The sequence below is a fragment of the Elephas maximus genome, chromosome 23 (assembly GCF_024166365.1).
Source record: "Elephas maximus indicus isolate mEleMax1 chromosome 23, mEleMax1 primary haplotype, whole genome shotgun sequence".
Lineage (NCBI taxonomy): Eukaryota > Metazoa > Chordata > Mammalia > Proboscidea > Elephantidae > Elephas > Elephas maximus.
Window position 1 is genome coordinate 12,462,663 of NC_064841.1, and position 18,663 is coordinate 12,481,325.

An 18,663-nucleotide genomic window follows, 5' to 3' on the forward strand; every position below is an offset into this window, starting at 1 on the left:
AGGCAGAGCTGTGGCCGAGAGGGGAGCAAGCCTTTGCCGCGCCAGGTTCGGCTGGCTAGAGAGTTAATTTGCGAGGAGCAGCTTGAAGGCAGGGGCCTGAAGCTGCGGCTTGGAAAGCAGGCTGCAGGTGACCTCTGACCTGGGCCAGGCCTGCGCCGGCTAGGGTGGCCTCACAAGGTACGGCCTCGGAGTTCTCTCAAAGGAAAATGGTACCTTTTGCACGAACCCACCGCCCCCCTTCCTGCTCTCCTCCTGCACGATCAGTCACTGGGCCTCGCTGGCACCCACTTCTCCTCCAAGGTGGGGGGAGGAAGGCAGGTCCCCGTGAATCTCTAGGCCGTACTCCCCGATTGGTAGGTAATTCAGGGGCCGCTGACTGGTGTGGGGAGATGTCTGGAGCCAGCATGCAGGGATAACCAAGCCAGCCTTGTGGCAGGCCTCCCACACCAAGAGACTAGTGGGACCTCAGGTCGGGGGCCCAGGGAATGTTCCCACATTTTCTCACCCCTACATCACTGAGGTGACTGGCTTGCTGAGTGGTGTCTGAGTTTGAACCCAAGGAGAAGATGTTTTCCGTATCCCTCACAGGTCTGATGATGGAGATAGCTGCTACAGATTAAGATCCCCTTACCTGCCCTAGTTTGGCCTCTGCAACTTGTTTCACAGGCCTGTGGGTTTGTAAGAGGCAAAGGGCTGCTAGGACCTGGAGGTAGAAGTGACCCAGTCCTAGTACAGATGGGACTGGGGCAATATTGTGGGTGGACCTAGATCTCTAGGAACCCTCATACCCGTTTCCCTTGGAAACGAAAAAGTAAATTCTATTAGCCTCCAACCAAACAGGACTTTTCCGGTGCCAGACGTCCTGCCGTGAGGACATTTCAGACTGAGGATGCCCAGAGAGCCACCTTCTGTAGGAATGCAAGACTGGGCCTCCTTTCTTTCCTGATTGTGCAGGAAGGAGTTTATTACCTTTGGGGAAGGATGCCTTTTGGTTAGAAAGAGTTGAAAATAAATAAAACCTTCTGGGAAAAGGTGAGTCTGACCCTGGTCCCCAGAAGGGACCTAGAAGGGAAGGGAGAGAGAAGGGTGAAAACGGCCAAGCAGCTAGTTCAAATGCAGGCTGAGGACAGAGAGAGAGAGAAATCTTTGGGCATAGAGAACTGGAAACCCTCTGAGATAACAGAGTCCCACTTGGATTTGGCCTGTGGTTCAACAAGTTAAACAATTGCTTGTTCTGTAGGCTGGAGTGTCAAGACAGGCCGACATCCTCATTGACAAGAGGGCTTGCTGTGTTTGTCCAGCCTGAGACCTTTTCAATAACTGTTTGTCTTTTTAGGCCAAATTGAGGGTCGGGGCTCAGTGGATGGCCTCTGTTTAGCTGCTCCACCGCCTCCAGCCTCTTCTGACAGAAGCAGAAGTCCCCAGGCTGGTTTTAAAGACAGGCTTAAAAATGACCAAAGGCTTGGTAGCTGTAGCCACAGGGTCAGTCTGAAAAGGAACACATATATTTTAGGGGGATGTTACTTCTGACCTTCTCAACTAAGATACGGGGATAACCAGGATCCAGTGATGAAAAGTATGCTTTTTTTTTTTTAATCTGGTTGAATGTTATATATTTATCGACTGTGAAAAATCAACCAGTGAGAGCTCCAAAATAGGCCTGGGGGAAGGCCATATGAGGCTAAGGGATTCTGCAACACCAAGTGGCAGGACAGGATCTGAAAAGCTTCAGAGAATTTCCTCTCAGTCTCAACACTTACAACTCACTTTTAATGTCCTAGCTTCTTTTTTTCCTTTTTTAAGTTTGCCTTTTTTGTTGTTTGTTTATTTAGCTTCCTAGAAGACAGCGGTCTCTCCCTCTATTAATTTCCACTCCAACACAACATAATACATTTTTTTTTAATGAGTGGGGCTTCTCATAGAATAAATTCAAATTTGAGATGTTTTAACACAGCCTGGAAAGAGGGCTTAATTCCACTTGCAAGGCAAAGCCACAAAGTGAATTTCAGATAAAAGTCTAGTTGAGAAATTATTATTTTTATTATTTTTTTCACCAAGGATGTATTGTTTTGTAATAAATATGGGCAGTTCCTGGCAGAATCCTTATCTTTCTTTAGCTACCAAATTTGAAAATTGTCAAAGAAAAAGCAAAAGACTCTCTTCAAACCAACATCTTCTTCATTTCATACATTCAGGCCACAGGCTCCTGCCATAAGCGTATTGTTTGACCTGTGACTGTCCTCTTTTTCTTCCCAAACAGGCTTAAAGTCAGAAAATGAGATACAAGGCTTCCTTGGTGCTGAGGAAACGATTACGGCTTTACCGAAACACTCTGAAGGACTCAAGTAAGTTAAGACTCTCCTCTTTGAATATTGGCTTGCTGACGTTTCTTTTTCAGATTATTTCCTTCCTTCTTTTTTTGAGTCTGGAGTTTTTGTTGTTGTTTTTCTTATGTTAGGTTGTGAGTTTGGGGTGTTTCTTGAGTTCAATGAAACTTAAAGTAACACCTTGGTGTTTGATGCACTTTCACACAAATCAGCAACACAGCATCCCACCAGCAGTCAGCTAATCCCCCCCAATGCCTACTCATCTGGACGTTCAGAATTAATATTTGACGACTCTCTCATTGAAACAACCAGCCCTGGCCTTCTGCAGCTCCGCTGTCACATTACTCTATGACATATTCATCTTGAATTCATTTCCGGACGATTTGATTGGAATGAGGTTTGACATGTATTGGCTTCCATGAAAGGAGCCGACTTTGATCTTGGTGATGGGGTTTACATGATATGCATCATCTTTACCAGGGACACCAGCCTTCTGCAATGTGGTGGTGACGACACTCCCACAATGTGGTGTCTGAACAGGGAGTGACTGACAGCCGCTCTGTCAGGAATACCTTCATTGTGAAGAATTTAATTTAATATTCCATTTAGAATAAGCATATGATTTAGGGTTGGCTGTTTTCCCTTCCAGGCGTCTAGTTTCCTTTATTTCATCTCCACCACCAGCTGACAGTTGTCTCCAAAGATGTTCCCTGGATGGTGGGCAAAGCAACCCTCTTAACAAAAGTTAAATGGACAACTCAGGAAATGTCTCTCTTTTATTATTTTGAGATGATTTGATTGCAGAAGTCTTCAGAGACATCCAGTTATTATGTAAATTCAGTTGTTTTGATTCCTTAATGCTGGTCTGGAGGATCCTTTAGCCATATTTCTTAATCTTTTGTTAAAAAGACATTTCCTGGAACTCGTGCTTGGAAATTAAATCCTAGTCAAGTGTATATCCTTCCATACTCAGTTCCATTAATAACAATGATTAAAACCCAAACTTTCATAGCAGATGGGAAGAATATTCCCCCTTATCTTCAAAATCCTGATAGATCTCATCTCCTTTGTACAATTTGGGATTGGACATACAGGCTCCTGGGGCTTAAGTTATTTCTTTTCAGAAGACTGGAGACAACCTCCCACGGCAGGAATTTAGAAGTTGGTCTGTGAAAAGCCCAGGAAGAGATTTAGCCCTTGTTTTGGGTGCTAACTTGGCCACAAAACTGGGAAGAAAGGACTGGAGCAAGTGGCTGTAGCTCTAGGTGCAGAGGATCCAGACAACTGGTTTAGAAGGCATATGGTTGGCCAGGCTCTGTGCAGTGGCCCTCAACTTCTGGGATCCTCCTCTGAGCAGAACCTGCAACAGATAATCATTATTTAGCATTGCGTAAAAGATCAAAATGGAAAAAATAGCCTAGTTATTGATCTGAAATCTCCCCCATTTCTTTCCAAGGGAGAGAGGGCAGACGTTCCTCCATTTGACCCAATGGTGTGAGGAGCTCTGGCAGATGGTAGGGCCTCTGAATTTCTACACAGTAGATTAGCAGATCACTTTAGGTTATGCTTTTGCAGTGGTCTGACTGGGGCAAACAGAGGTAAGTGGTTCTTGATTTTGGGCACTGGCTTGAGAGCCTCTCTGGGCAGGTGGATTTGGCAGGGCTAAGGCAAGTAATACTGTTGCATCTTTGATAGTGCAATATGCTCCAAACAGTTCCCCATCAAGGCCCCCAGTTCTTCCTGTTGACCTCTGCCTGAGATCTCTGAGCAAAAAAAAAAAAAAAAAAAGTGAATTTAGTGATGTCTTAACCCCAGGCATCATTAGGAGTAGAATATTTCAGTTGGGCCAGAGCGTGTCGAGAGAACTTTCCTAAAGAACCTGAGAAACACTGAGGACATACCCATCCCTTAGTCTGCCAAACTGGAGAGTCTCTGAAACCTGGGCTCCTTGGTCCTTGGCACTGGAAGGTCCCCATGGAGACTAACATATGCCTCCCCAATATTGGTGCTCCACCTGTCATTTGCGGTTAGCTGAATACTGCTTTGGGCTTATTTCACAGATATACCTTGAACACACTTATGTAATCCCCCAAATTTTCTGATCATAAATATTAGTGGGAAGAAGGGATTTTTTTTTTTTTTTCTGTATGGCTGTCCCTGAGGAAACGTTCCCCTGGGAGAATGCCTGGTCCCATTGCTATATTCAGCCAACCAAGGTAAGAACCACGTGGCTCCAAGGAACTTGCAAGGATCAGGCAACCTCAGTGACCTGCAGGTCAGCTGACCCCTGGGTACTGAAAAAGCATCTACCCAGGATAAGTCCAGATGTTTTCAGCACTTCTAGGGAAGGCTGCATCTGGGAAGGAGCTCCAGGGGACCAGACTGTTGTCGGTGGGTGATTTTGGCTGAATCAGATGTATCTGCCCTTCCACTGCTGGCACACAAAGCCATACACACGTTCAAAGGTGTTCAAAGGCAAAGTTAGTAACAGAGAATGTGTAGTGTCCTAATAGTCCATGTGTATAAATTCTCTACTTCTTAACCCTGGAGTCCACGGAGTCAGTTAGAATTTGGTCCATGAACTTGGATGGGAAAAATCACATCTTTATTTTTGCCACCTTTTTTTCAAACTGAAAGTTAGTACTGTTTTTCCTATTGTGAGTGTGGACAACACACCACAGGCCGATCAGGAGCTTACCAACCTCACCAGGCTTCCAAAGGGGTTGCAGCCTAAAATGTGTTAAGAACCCCTGCTCTGTATTGTTACTCAAGCTCCTGATGGGGGAGGGATGTCACAGTGTACATATTAAGGGGGCAATTTCGGTGCAAATCAGAGTCTTATTCAAAACTAAAGTGGATGGTGGATTTGACAAACATCCCAAACGGCCGGCCACTTGGTTGCAGATTGCCTAGGTTTAGGTGGCAGTGGCCGGACTATTGCTGAAATGCCACTGTATGTAGGCCTAAATGCCGCAGGGAAATTGACTAAGCTTGTTGAGAGAGAGAGAGCTGGGCAAGGGGTCCCAGAGAGGAACCCGTTTTTTTTTTGTTTGTTTGTTTTTTTGAGCTCTTCACGGTTCGGCCCAGAATCACCTCATTCAACTGACACCTGCGCTGCGGGGAGCCTTGAAACCACTCACTGAGACCTGAGAACACCTCGCTAGAAAGACCAGGCCCTGAAGCTCTTGAAAGAAGAGAAAACAGGGCAGGAGACCAGTGAGGAAGCCCCTGGAAAGTGAGGAAGTGAGCGAGGGAGAATGCCAGAAAAGGAGAGAAATTCTCAAGCCTGGTCTCAAAACTACTGTGTGGAAGTCCCTGGTTTTTGTGAGCTGTCAAACGCTTTCTTTGGACTTTTTTTTTTTTTTTAATGCTAAGGAAATATCTATTGGTAGCGTTGCCTAAGCTCTTCCGCCCGAGGAACAGAAAGACCGGGGCTTGTCAAAGCCGAGGGAAATTATTGTGGAAGTTAATCCCTGGCTAAAGTGCGCCACCGAGAGAGCCCGAGCGGGGAACAATGCGTTAAGTGAAGAAAGTTTCAAAGAATCTGCCAACCATTATAAATAAGTTAATTATTATTATTTTTTTAATTTAAAAGAAGCCCTGATTTACTGACCAGGAAATGCTTAAGAATAGTCCTTGGTGCTGGGGATGGGTGGGGCCGCTCAATTAACTCCTTGTAATTTGCTTAAATTTCTCGCCTCCGCTGATGGGGTACCGGGTCTTTTTTACTCAATCCTGAAAACATCTCTTAAAAATCCAAGCCCTTCTCCGTTTGGGAACACTTTCTACGGCAGCCAGCGAGGCCAGAGCACTTGGGCCGGTATTTTCGACTGCAGCGACTCAGGCGGGGGTCTGGGTCAGCAGCCCTTTAAACCGCAGAACGGTGTAGCTGGCCCCAGCCTGTCCGCGCAGACAAAGGACACTCCCCCTGTTTACGCCACACTCGGCTGGGCCAGAACCCAAGTTTTTTTGACTGCCCTCCCGCCCCCACCTCCACCACCAAGGTGGCGCCCGCAGCCCAGGAGGGCGTCTGGTGGGAGGATGCCCCTCGTCTGCAGGCCCTCTCAGAGCCTGGACTGGGAAACGTGTGTCCACTCTTTCCACAGCCCAGGACCCATGCGAGAGGGAAGGCAGACTCTCCGCACAGCGGCAACAAGTGGCTGAAACTGAGAGTGGGAGCCCTCCCCGCCCCCAGTCCCCTTGCCAGAGGCTCTGTCCCGCAGCAAGATACGGAGCTGTGGACCCCAGATCAGCCAGGACCTGTCCCTCCTCGCTACGTGCCCCAAGCCTTTGTTTTTTGGCCTCCTGGTCTGCGAGTCGGTGAAGTTGGTGGCGGGGAGGGTTCTAAGCTCCCTTCTGGAGGGCTTGGGCTGGGTTTGAAGCCGGTTTCTCCCAAGTCATCTCCAGCTTGGGCTCACTCTTGGCTCTGGTCAGGGCCGGATTCTTGGGTTCTCCCAAGACTGAGCGCGCCAGGCACAGGGGAGGAGGGGCCGGTGAGACTATGAAGAGAGACAAGAGTGGGGAGGGAAGCCAGGGGCAGAGAGGGCAGAAGAAAGGACCAAAGTGAGAAGAGGAAGTGTGGTCGCGGGGGTGGGGGAAGGAGAGAGAGAGGACGAGGAAAACAAGAGATTTTGGAGAAAGCAAGGAGATGAAATTAGGCTCCAGGGCCCCTAGCCTCGGAGTTCTTGCTTCTCCCTGGGCTCCGGCAGCCTAGGCTACAGCCTGGTCCTCTCCCTGCCGGCGCCTCCTCCCGGACCCCGGGGCGAGCTGCCCAGCAAGCCGTCATCCCCGCGCGCAGCGTGCTGCCCAACCGCCCGGGCAGGACAGGGTGTGCTGTCGGTCCCGGGGGTGTGACTCCCAGCGCGACACCCCTCCCCGCCCCCCGAAGTCGTGGCGAATGCAGGCATACCCCCGGCCCGGCTCAATTCCAGGAGCCACCAGGCGAAGCTAGGCGAAGCTCTCCCACCCAGACGAGGGGGAGGGGGCGCTGGGAGAAAGAAGAATCCATGCCCGGGTCAGAGCGCATGAGCAGTAGCAGCGTGAGAGGCTCTGTGTGTGTGTGTGTGTGTGTGTGTGTGTGTAGGAGGGACCGTTGTGTGGCCGTGTTCCTGGGTGTGTGTGCGTGTGTGCGCGCGTGTGTGTGTCCTCTTGCGGCGCGACCTGTCATCGCTGACGTCGGGCCCGGCCGGCGGCCAATGGGCGACCTGGGCGATTGTTCCTCTCGGCGGGCCGCGACCAAGGCCCGGAATCTCTATTCACTTTCTCCCGCGCCCCGCTGCTGCCTCGGTAGCGTAAGGGATTTCACGTAGGCATTAAAGATCGAGAGAGAAGGAGGGGAAAAAGCCAAAACGCAAAACTGGAGGGGGGGGGAGAAAAAAACTTTGCAGAAGTTTTTTTGTGGTTGTTCTTTCCCCTCCCCGCTGTCAGGTGACGCTGGCGTGAGCAGCCCGGCACCGGGAGCTCCGGGGAGCCCCGGTCGGGATGCAGCAGGCTGCCCTCTCCCAGCCGAGCCGGGAGCCGAAATTAGTATATATGGCCGGGGCGCTTCAGCGCCGCCGCCACTTCCAACACCACCACTTCCATCATCGCCACTGCCATCACCCCCACTCCCCCGCAGGGCGCCGCTACCTCGAGCGCCCCAGGGAATTCGCAGCGAAGCGCGCCTGGGGCGCAGGTCGGACCCCTCTGGAGCAGAGCCCAGGGGCCCCCAGCACCTCCCAGAGCCAGAGCTGCGTACCACATTGCCCTTTCCTCCTATCTCCCCGCCACCTTTCCTCTGCGGCTCATGGGGCTGCAGGAGGTTCCACCGAACAGCTGCCCAGCCCGACGGCTGCTGAGGCGCTTGGCCACGCGCTGTCCACTCGGTTAGTTGCCGCCGCCGCCATCTGGCTCCAGATTCCGGCGCTGACGGCAGAGGCCGCGGTGCGGCTGGGCTGGGCCTGCCCCCCGCGGCCGGGTGGAACGCGGGGCCCACACCACCCGTTCTCACGCGAGCTATTTGTCTCGACAACAGGTAGCAGCTCCGGACACCATGGCCCCCAGCTCGCCGCCACAGCCAGTCCCTCGGTGTTCCCGGGTCTCCACGAGCAGCCTCCCCCGGCCTCCCCCAGCAGTCCTTTGAATGGACTCCTACATCTGGGGCTCCCTGGAGACATGTACGCGCGGCCCGAGCCCTTCGCGCCGGGGCCCGCAGCCCGCAGCGACGCCCTCGTAGCTGCCGCCGCCCTGCATGGCTATGGGGGCATGAACCTGACTGTGAACCTCGCGGCGCCCCACGGCCCTGGCGCCTTCTTCCGCTACATGCGCCAGCCCATCAAACAGGAGCTCATCTGCCAGTGGCTGGCGGCCGACAGCCCCGCGCCCCCGCGTCTCTGCTCCAAAACTTTCAGCACCATGCAGGAGCTGGTCACACACGTCACCGTGGAGCACGTCGGCGGCCCGGAGCAGGCCAACCACATCTGCTTCTGGGAGGAGTGTCCGCGCCAGGGCAAGCCCTTCAAAGCCAAATACAAACTTGTAAATCACATCCGCGTGCACACGGGCGAGAAACCCTTCCCTTGTCCTTTCCCGGGGTGTGGGAAGGTCTTTGCTAGATCAGAAAATCTCAAAATACACAAACGAACCCACACAGGTCAGTATTCGGCGCGTTTGTCTCGTGCGGACCCTCGCGGGGAGCAGGCAGCCTCTTCCGGGCCCTCCGGGCTGGATTTTCCTAAATTCCAGATGGGGTGGGGGTGTTTTGGTATGTTACTCTGCGCCAAGGCCATAAAATATTAATTATGCGCTTCTAGTCTTAGAATCCCAGAAGTTTCCGCAGGCTGTGTGTGGGAAGGGTGGTGAGGGGTTTCTATTTTGGGGGAGGAGGAGGAGCGTGCCTGTGTCCTTGTGTGTGCAAACCTGTGCTCCCTGCTCGCGGAGCTTGACTTAAGGGGCAGGAACATTGCCATCTAACTTTTCGCGGTCTTTTTGTAATCGCGTGGCGAGAACGCCTCCACCCGTCAGCCTTACTAGCTGACCGCTACCTGGACCGCGGAAGCACCGGCTACTTGGTGCCTGATTTTGGATTTAGGTGTCTGATGGGCTCAGTTTGGCCCTGTTTTGGAGACTTGCTAGCCCGGCATTTGGGACGTTTGGAGAACCCCCCTTTTTGCCGTGGCAGAGACCCAACGGGACCCATCCGCCTTAAATGTCATTTACCGAGCTGTTAAGTGAAATGGGGACATGTGTCAACCACATCTGTTAGTTCTAGTTAGCAGAGAGAAAAGGAGCCGCGCGCAAGAGTCTGCAAAGTTGAACTCCTCCGGCCAGAAGCGTTTGTAATTAATGCAACTGCAAGGAGAAAGTTCTCACACTTCCCAGAACAGCCTGTGAAGTTACGTTAATTAGTTTAGCAGCCGCTGTTTCTACTCCACTTAGCTAGGGATGTCTTGTCCCCTCCCCCCAAAGGTTAAGAAGTCAACACATTCTCTCCTCCCGCCCTTTGGGGGCGGGGGAGGAGGCCTCGTGAGGAAACGAGAAGATGAAATAAGTTCCAACTTGATGCCCCCCTTCTCCCTACTCCACAGCGCCCTGCCTTACTCACCTCCATTCTTGCTGCAAACATCAGCAATGGTTACAGAGAACTGCGCCCGGCTGGCACCTCCCGGGGAAGAAGCTGGCTAAATCCCTCCTCCGCCCCCAAACTCTGGCTGCTCGGGCAAGGTCCGGGCCAAGACGCTCTGGCACAAGCCGAGGCTCTCGGACCAAAGTCCGCCTGGAGTCTTGTACTTTCTTGTCCAAGCACGTCTGGGCAGTGTCGTTTTCCCAGGCTCCCTCCGCCTCCCCCGCCCCCCGCGCCTCGCACGCATCTGGCGGCCCCCTGAGTTTTATCCAAGTAGGGGAAACGTGGGACCCCGATCCTGACCCGCAGGCCCGCTGCTCTAGGAGCTGGCGGCCGGTACCTCGAAGGTAGACGCGCAGCCCTGAGCGGGAGAAGGAACCCATCCTTAATGACAGGGAGGTTTAAAACAAACAAACTTTTACTGCTTTTTGCCGGCCCACTGTTTGAAGTCTGTGAAGCAGAAAATGGTGAAATTCTTAGTGCAATCGACCTACAGCAGAGAAGCAAGTTCAGTGCGCCCGGGCTGGCTCAGGTTTGCGTCTATTCAGAACAGAATTCTAAGTGCGTCCTTCCCACTGGAGGTCCTGATTCACTACTTCAAAAAAAAAAAAAAAAATCCACCGAGCCTCGCTTGCTCCGGAATTTCCCACATCCCTCTCTCCCACCCACCACCCTCAGTAATGAAAAGGGGGGGGGGGAACCTCCAACAAAATGTTTCTCAAATGGCAATAGACCTCGCTACAAATTATTCATGAAGACAGTTCTCGATTCAACAGGAAAATAATTGCCTTTTCAAATATTAATGGCGTTTCATTTCCTCGAATCGCGGAAGCGGTGAACAGGAGCTGATTTCTTAGGAGTTGCGATTCTCCGGGATCTGAATCCCCGGCCTGGCTTCGGAGGCGGCCGCCCCAGGCCCATGCCGATAGGTTTCACTTGGTGGCCGTCGCTGCGAGCCCGGAACAATGGTGCCGCCGCGAGGGAGGCGCCAGCCAGCCGCTGCGCTCTGCCGGGACCAAGCCGCCTGGTGCGCCTCCCGGGGCGGGGGGAGCCCTCGGCTCAGGCCTCGCCCCACCTTCCCCAGAGGCGGATAGAGAGAGGCCGGGCTGGGGATCCGAGGGAGAGAAGAGGCAAGCCGGGGCGGATGCGCCCGGACAACCTGGCCCAACCTCAAGCGCGAGAAAATGGCGCTGGCCAGGCTGTCCCGACCCTTCCGAACTTTGTCTGGCGGGCCTGGCGCGGGGCCGGGGAGGAGGCCTCTTCCCGCCGCCGAGCTTTGGGGAGGAGACTCCAGGCCTCTCACAGCGCAGCCCCAGGCCCAGGCCACCCCGGGACCGCTGCACAGGCCTGGCCCAACCCTGCCTCCCCACAGCCACCTCCCCACCCAGGGCGCAGTGCGGGCTGCGGGGGGCGGGGTGTGGAGGCGGGGTGCCGCGGGTTGGGGGGTGGGGTAGGGAGGGATGTCAACCAGGAGACCCGGGCGCCTCCTGCAGCTCTGGAGAGGCCCCGAGAGCGCGGGGGCGCGGCCTCACCTGGCCTCCCAGGGGTCTCGGAAATTCCAGGCTGCCCTTGTCTCCTCAGTGCCCTGCTTTTGTCGCCTTTGCTCCTCGTCTGGAGCGAAACTATTGTTTCTTTTACGCGGATGTCTAACGAGGCGCTCAAAAGATGGGATTAGTGTGTGGCGGGGTTTTTTTCTTTTTCTTTTTTTTTCCTGAACGGGGTGTCAACCTCAAATTCCATTCCTCTTGTTTTCTCAGCAAAACCTTGTTTTCTTTTGCAGGCTCTGTATTGCATCTTTTTTGTGGGTGTGTGAGTTTAGAAAGAGGAGGGAGGAAGAAAAGTTTCGATTTTCCAGATGCTGGCAGGGGTCAGAAGAGAGAAAACGAGGGGCAAATAGGAACACTGATTTATTCAGCATCTTTCTCCCGCCGTCCCGAGAAATGGCAGGTGCCAGCACCTTACAGAGGGCTCCATGTACCAGCAGTAGTCCTGCCGAGGGAGAAGCCCGGCCGGACGGTCCGGAGCCCCGAGCTCATCCCCGGCCGCCCGCGGGGAGGCGCCGGTAGTGCGCAAACCTTAGCTCAGCTCGAGCCTCGGCGGGGCTTGGGAACACAGGCTTTGTTTGGCCACCAGAGTCCAAACCTGCCCCCAAAGAGTCCGGCTTTCCAGGAACCGGCGAGAGAAGCGACCACAAAAGCAACAAGCCCCATTCAGGCACCTCTCCCACTTAGCGAGACGCTCGGTAGCCATTTCCTTAACCCAGGGCGCCAGGCGGCATACATTTGTTTAAAGCGCCCAGCCACCTCCTCCACCTCCCCTCAAAATCTGCAGCTCTGGCAGGAATCTGGGCTTCCCAGTTCCCAGGGTCCTTTCCTTCCCTCCACGCCAGCGAACTTAGCCGGCCGCGAGCGTCAGGATGTGGGATCGGTCCTCTGACAAGCTTTCCACCCCAACGTGCGCTCGCTCCTTCCCTCTGCTCTACAGGGCATCGCAGCCCCGGATCCGAGCCGCTCGCGAGCGGGCCTAGCCTGGCCGCCGGCTTGCCCTCCGGTCCGCAGAGCGGGGCCTGGCCCCGACTGCAGCCTCCGCGCTCATCCCGAATACGCCGTGTTCAAGGGTGCGACTGTGGGAGAGGCATCCGACCCGGCTCGGCCCGCGGACCCTGCAGGGTCGGCCCCTTAGCTCGGGCCTGCGAGGTGGGAGAGCCAGACGGGGGCGGTCTGGGCAGACCGCCGGGCCTTGCACAGTCCGCTCTGACTGGGAGGGTGGGCAGATCGCGGCAGGGTCTCCGGGAAGCCGCTGAAACAGCGTAATAAAATATTATTGCGGGAGCGCGGATCTGGAGGGATCCCGGACGGTTTAGGCAAGATTTGAAGAATGCTGCTACATGTTTGTCCTCAGGGGCTAGGAGGAAAGGGGGAGGGGGCTCTGTTTGCGGTAAAAAACGTCTCTGAGATGAATCATTGCTCAGAATTTCTTTGCCTGCAACATGAATCCACATTACGCACACGCCGTGTACCTCGGCTGCACATACTTGGGTTATTCCATTGCCCTGGCGTTTGCCCAAAACCCACTTTAGAAAGCAGTTTGGGCCGGGATGCGGTGTGTGTGCGGGGAGGGGAGGTGGGGGAGTTTGTTTGCACTAGCAACTTTAAATCGAGCAGATGCGAGCTCCTCAGGCAACTCCTTTCTCCGGACAGAGGTGCTCCTGGCTCTGAGTCGAGAAAATTTGGAGAAAAACAATCAGGAAGAATCAGGATTTTAGAGAACGGAAACTCAACTAAAATGGAGTCACTGTCGCTCCTCCTCCGTACCCTCCCCCTCCCCTAGGCCCAGTCCGGCGAGTAGGAGGGGTGAAGACGTGGGGGGTGGGATCACGCAGGGGGCGCACTGTGCGCGGGAAGGAGGTGCCCCGCCTGAGGCGCGCAGGAAAGGGGTTTCTAATTTCTGAAAATGTTGTGTGGTTCTTTTTCGGAAAATGGGTGAGAAACGAGGGTATGGGAGTAGAGGCTAGCCCGGGCCCGGCCCACGCGCACTAACGTCTCTACGTTGCCTCCTCCAGGGGAGAAGCCCTTCAGATGTGAGTTCGAGGGCTGCGAGCGGCGCTTCGCCAACAGCAGCGACCGCAAGAAGCACTCGCACGTGCACACGAGCGACAAGCCATATACGTGCAAGGTGCGCGGCTGCGACAAGTGCTATACGCACCCCAGCTCGCTCCGCAAGCACATGAAGGTGCACGGGCGCTCGCCGCCGCCACCCAGCTCTGGCTACGACTCGGCCACGCCGTCTGCCCTCGTGTCGCCCTCGTCGGACTGCGGCCGTGAGCCCCCGGTGGCCTCCTCAGTGGCGGTGGCGGCTCGTGGCGCTGACCTGAGCGAATGGTATGTGTGTCAGGGCGCCGGCCCCGCCGCCGCCACCCTCGCCGCTTCCCCCAGTCCCGCGCCACCACCTGGCCCTGCGACTGCTGCCACCTCCGGCCTTTGGGCTGCTGCTGTCGTTACTGCTCCGGCGTACACCGATTCCAAGTCTAGGCCGGGTTACTGAGGCTTGAAGAGGGAGAGGAAGGGGGGGAGAGAGGGAAGGAAGGAAGGAAGGAAGGAAGGAAGGAAGGAAGGAAGGAAGGAAGGAAGGAAGGAAGGAAGGAAGGAAGGAAGGAAGGAAGGAAGGAAGGAAGGAAGGAAGGAAGGAAGGAAGGAAGGAAGGAAGGAAGGAAGGAAGGAAGGAAGGAAGGAAGGAAGGAAGGGGAGGGTTGCAGGCTACCAATAATAATTGCCTGATAAAGCTCATTGAATGTGCTGATACAATACCGATTTTTTTATAATATAAACATGGTCTCGATATTTATTCTACAGTCATATCCACTCAAGCCCACACTCCACGCACAGAGGTCAGGACTGCCTGGGCAGCATAAAACCAGTGTCAGGGGTAAAGAAATGAGAGCAAGAGTCAGTAAAAAAAAAAAAAAAAAAAAACTACGTATATTTATATATATATATATGGAGAATTTATGCGCAATCCTGGCAACTACAGGTGGCAAAAGTAAGGTCATAAAGTTCCCTCCTGGTCCACAGAATGGGAAGTATTTTCCTCGAGGCCTGGGCCGCTCAGAGTCCCACCTCCAGGAGCTTCCCAGCTCCCAGTGAGCTCCCACCCAGCGCCCCCCCCCCCAGCGACCCCAGCCACGGAAGTTCTGAGCAGGAAAGGTGGCAGAGCAGGGAAGGTGACAGAAGGAATGCCAGAGCCGTTTTCTTGTCTCCCGTTTCCATCCCTTTTTGGCCCTCTCCATTTTCCCCTCCGCCAGCTATCCTTGAAACGAAAATACACAAAGTCCCCATCCCAAATATTGTCTTGACGGACTTCTGCAAAAGAGATAAGTCTCGAGGGGTGCAGCCCTCTCCCCCGCGGCCACGAGTTCCACTTCCCGGTAGACGGACCCGGGCACACGTACACGTCTGTCTGCCTGTTTGTCCACAGGTGCCACAGGCATTACGCACTTGGGGTAGAGGATGAGTCCACCCCAACAGGAAATACAAACAGAGCATGAGAGGGGCTTCAAGATGCAATGCTGTGAGGCCTCTATCGACCAATCACCCCTTTGCCACCCCTACCCCTGCCGAAATGCTTCCTGTGGAATCATGGGTGCTCAGAGCTGGGGGGAGGGGGAGGTGGTGAGGGGAAGCGGGCCAATGACGTCACTGCGCCGCGGCCTCCACGGCCAAGCGACCTGGTCAAAGGGGCCAAGCCTGGGTGAATCTCCACAATTCTGTGACGGTCTTTGTCAAAATCGCCCAACGTTGGTCTTATATTTAAAAAAGAGGGGGGTTTAAGGGGAATGCACTGGAATAATAAATGCTGTGAAGGCAAACGCCCAATAGGTCTACATTGAATGTGTATGTAATATGCTGGGTATGAAATCCTCAGAAAAAGAACCAGATGTTGGGGGCGGGGAGAGGAAGACCTTTGCAACTGTTGCCAAGAGGGTGGGGGGGGGGGGACCAGGGCCGGGTTCCCAGTCTGCCATCCTCTGTACGGAGGATGGGCCTGCCCCAAAGTCCTAGCTGAGATTCGAAGAAGGAAAAGCTTTGGCAGACCTATCCCAGTCCCCTAAGAATTTGGAGTTCAATTGGGGAGAAATACCCCCACCCCGGGGGGGGGGGCTAATGAGCTCAATTTTAAAAGCTGAGCCCAGAAAATAAGTCGCTGCCCTGCCACTCTGTGTTTTTTTTTTTTCCCTTGCTCTCCGCTTTGCAGACACCGTTAGACCATTCTACCTCCTGCCCTGTAGCCTCCCAACTTCCGCTAGGTAAATATCGGCCTGACTGGAGTGGCAGTGTTCCATTATCCCAAATAAAACCCGGAATCTTTCACATACATCCTTAATGAATCCCGACGCTTGTGGAAGGGGGAGGGGGCTTCCATCTCCTCCTCCCCCCTGGACAATAGCGCCCAGAGGCCGCCTGGCCCCGTTCGGGCAGTCGTCTCAAACGACTTGTTCCCATCGTGAAACTCCCGTCCCACGGCCAAGGTGCAAAGGGCAGCTGGGAAACTTGTTCCTTCTGCCCAGATTTCCAAAGTTCCCCCTAACCCAATAGGACTCGTTTCTTTCTCTTCTGTTTCTAGGCCCCCCATCCAAAATAATGAAATAAAATAAAAATGTTTGGTCAGTCACTAATCGCCTTTAATTTTTCATTTGCTTGTTACAGATGTCCACCGCGTTGCTCGCAAGGTAATCTCGCCCGGCGCAGCTGAGCGCCCGCATCTCTCGCCTGCGACATCAAAGGGCCCGCTCACAAAGCGGTGTTTCTTCGCCACGGTGCATCTTCATGGTAAGTTAGGATTTCTATGGCAATGGGCAAGTCGCACTGAAATCCTGAAAGGCCGAGCCTGGAGCCCGTCCAGGCTTTTCATTAAGGACATAATATTTACGTCTAACAGGCCTTTTTTCTTGTGTATACAAGTATATATTTTTGTTTGACGCGGACTAAATCATTTTCATTTAATTTCCGGTAAACAAAACCCACGCGAATGGGCACTTGTTCCCGATCATAATAAAAATGGATAATAATGGGAGGGAAGAAAAGGGCCGCTTGAATCGCCGCTCAGCCTCCTTTGTTTCTGCTTTCTGCGGTGATCAGAGGGCGCATTTGGGTTTGATGGCGAGTTTCTAAAGGCGAGGAAATGGTTTGTAAGAGGGAAAGAAAAGGAGAAAGGTCTAATCAAGCTCGGGTTGTTCAAAGAGTCGGGTTTTGGGGTTGAAAGTGTGAGTTTGACGGTGCATCAGCATGCAGCGTTAGGCTCGCCATGGAAATGCGCGCGGGGAGCGGCCCCTTCAAAGGCGGCACACTTCACTGCAGACACTCTATTAAGATACATTTGCGCTGACCTTTGCTTTCACGCCATTTAATACTGTCACTGCGCTCTCCAGTATATACTTCCTCCCTAAGACCTGCCTCGCCGGCGTTTAGGGGTTCACTCTGAGCCCCGATGTGGGGAGCTTTGGCGCCAGGGAAGCTTTCAGGAAAGGGAGGAGCCGGACTCCGCGCACCTTGACTGCGCCCCAAAGAGGCTCCGGGGTCAGGAGTAAATGACTTTAGGGCAACCTCCGAAGCTTAACAAATGAGCATCCCCCGCCCGGTTTTGTGCAAAGCACCCCTCAGAATCTTGATCAAGGTGGAGATCTGAATTTGATTTGAGCCACCATGGAGGAGTCTGTGGGGTTCAGCCTGTTCCCTCCAGATGTTTTTGCGCTAGCTCCCAGCACAGCCTGTTCTGTTCCTCCATCTCAGAAGTCTCTTGTGGTTTCCAAATTTGTTTCTCCAGCACTGGGTGTGTGGGGCCCTTCAGGCCTGGGGCTGGCCCTGGGCACGAACTCAAGAGCCCAAGGCCAAGGGAACCGGGAAGATGGCAGGAAAGTTAGAAGTCCATGTTCGCTTAATTGTCTTGTTGTTTATTTTATCCAAGTACCCCAGTGAATAGGGGAAAAATAAACACAGTGGAAAAAAAAATCAAACAGCAGAGTCTTCTTTAGTGGCAGTCCTTGTGGTTGAATAAAAAGGATGGTCCGCTTTCTATTGAGCTGAGAAATCTTTGAAGTGGGAGTTATTATCTGAGACATTCTTGCTTGTCGTCCTAACAACGCTGATGAAATGTAAAAGGTTCTTTGTCAGCGATTTGTTCTCCTCTCTCTCAAACTCCCCCTGCCCCGTTAGTTTGAAACCGTTTCTAAAGAGATAAAATCAAACTCCTTTAAAACACACACACACACACACACACACACTACACCAACAGATAACTTAAGCACTAAGTCCTTCCAAGGGAAAAACAAAAGCAACCCAGGGACTTCTGAGCCAGGGCCTGGTGAGGTGTGCAGATGTTGGTGGACCCTTTGCACAAGCTGGGAGACATGGGAGGAGACTGCAGAGAGGGTGTGGGCAGAGGGTATGTACCCCACACCCATGCTTGTGTATCTCCTTGTCTCTGCTGAGACCTGCACCCAATCAGCACAAGATAAGTCACCTGGATGAGCTTCTTTGGGGATCCCTCAAGCTTCCAATATTCTTGCCCAGGAACCTTGGAACCTAAAGCTGCAGCCAAGCAGTTAATATTTCCTGCTCCTTCAAAGGCAACCTCTGCTAAACATAGACCCATTGTGTGTTTCTTTCCACTAGCAGCATCAACAAGGCCTTTCTGCCATTAGTAGAGAGGAGAGTGGCTTGAGGGAGAGGGACATTTTAATAATTTCCTGTTTTCTTCAGAATCTTGGCCATTGGAGTTCAGAAGATTTGGTCTACAACGTAGAGACCCCTGTGTGCATGTAACCCCCTCCCCCCCCATCCACACTTGTCAATTTTTTCATTTTGTATCGTGGCCAGGGAAGAAACTTTCACCCTGCCTAGCTTTCCTCAAATCTCCTGTTGTGGTTTTAAAGGTGGTTTGTAAAAATGAGTTTCTAAAACCCCCCACCCTGTGTGTGCTGACTAAATGATTTGCCAAGAAGTTTCCCCAAGCTGTAACCCATGCTGTTATTATAGTTGCTGCAAAATGTTGTCTCTTATATTGATTTTTATTTGTTTACTGGAGGTCTCCATATGTTTGTTTAAACCGCTAATTTATGGGAAAATGTAATGATTGCAATGAATGTGAATTATACAGTCAGGCAAAGGTTTTATAATAATAATTCTCTCTCTCACACACACACACATACAGAGCTTGACTGAAACTTCAGACTCTTTGGTA

At 53.0% G+C, this 18,663-nt stretch overlaps 1 protein-coding gene across 1 annotated transcript; it reads left to right on the top strand.

Moving 5' to 3' along the window:
- The first annotated feature begins 912 nt into the window (after window positions 1-912).
- ZIC4 (Zic family member 4) lies at window positions 913-17,011 on the top strand. The gene is made up of 8 exons (XM_049867098.1): window positions 913-1,032; window positions 2,261-2,345; window positions 8,341-8,958; window positions 13,490-13,963; window positions 14,729-14,871; window positions 15,679-15,730; window positions 16,131-16,253; window positions 16,872-17,011. Exons 2-8 carry the CDS (start codon window positions 2,276-2,278, stop codon window positions 17,009-17,011), a joined length of 1,620 nt encoding a protein of 539 aa, XP_049723055.1. The 5' UTR covers window positions 913-1,032; window positions 2,261-2,275.
- Window positions 17,012-18,663: the final 1,652 nt, after the last annotated feature.

What these genes read in the sequence shown, in the direction of transcription:
- ZIC4 (XM_049867098.1), top strand. Translation starts at nt 2,276, where the DNA reads ATGAGATACAAGGCTTCCTTGGTGCTGAGGAAACGATTACGGCTTTAC. An exon ending in GTAGACGGACCCGGGCACAC is followed by an intron (nt 14,872 to 15,678) that starts GTACACGTCTGT and finishes TCCGCTTTGCAG; the next exon opens with ACACCGTTAGACCATTCTAC. An exon ending in AGCCTCCCAACTTCCGCTAG is followed by an intron (nt 15,731 to 16,130) that starts GTAAATATCGGC and finishes TGCTTGTTACAG; the next exon opens with ATGTCCACCGCGTTGCTCGC.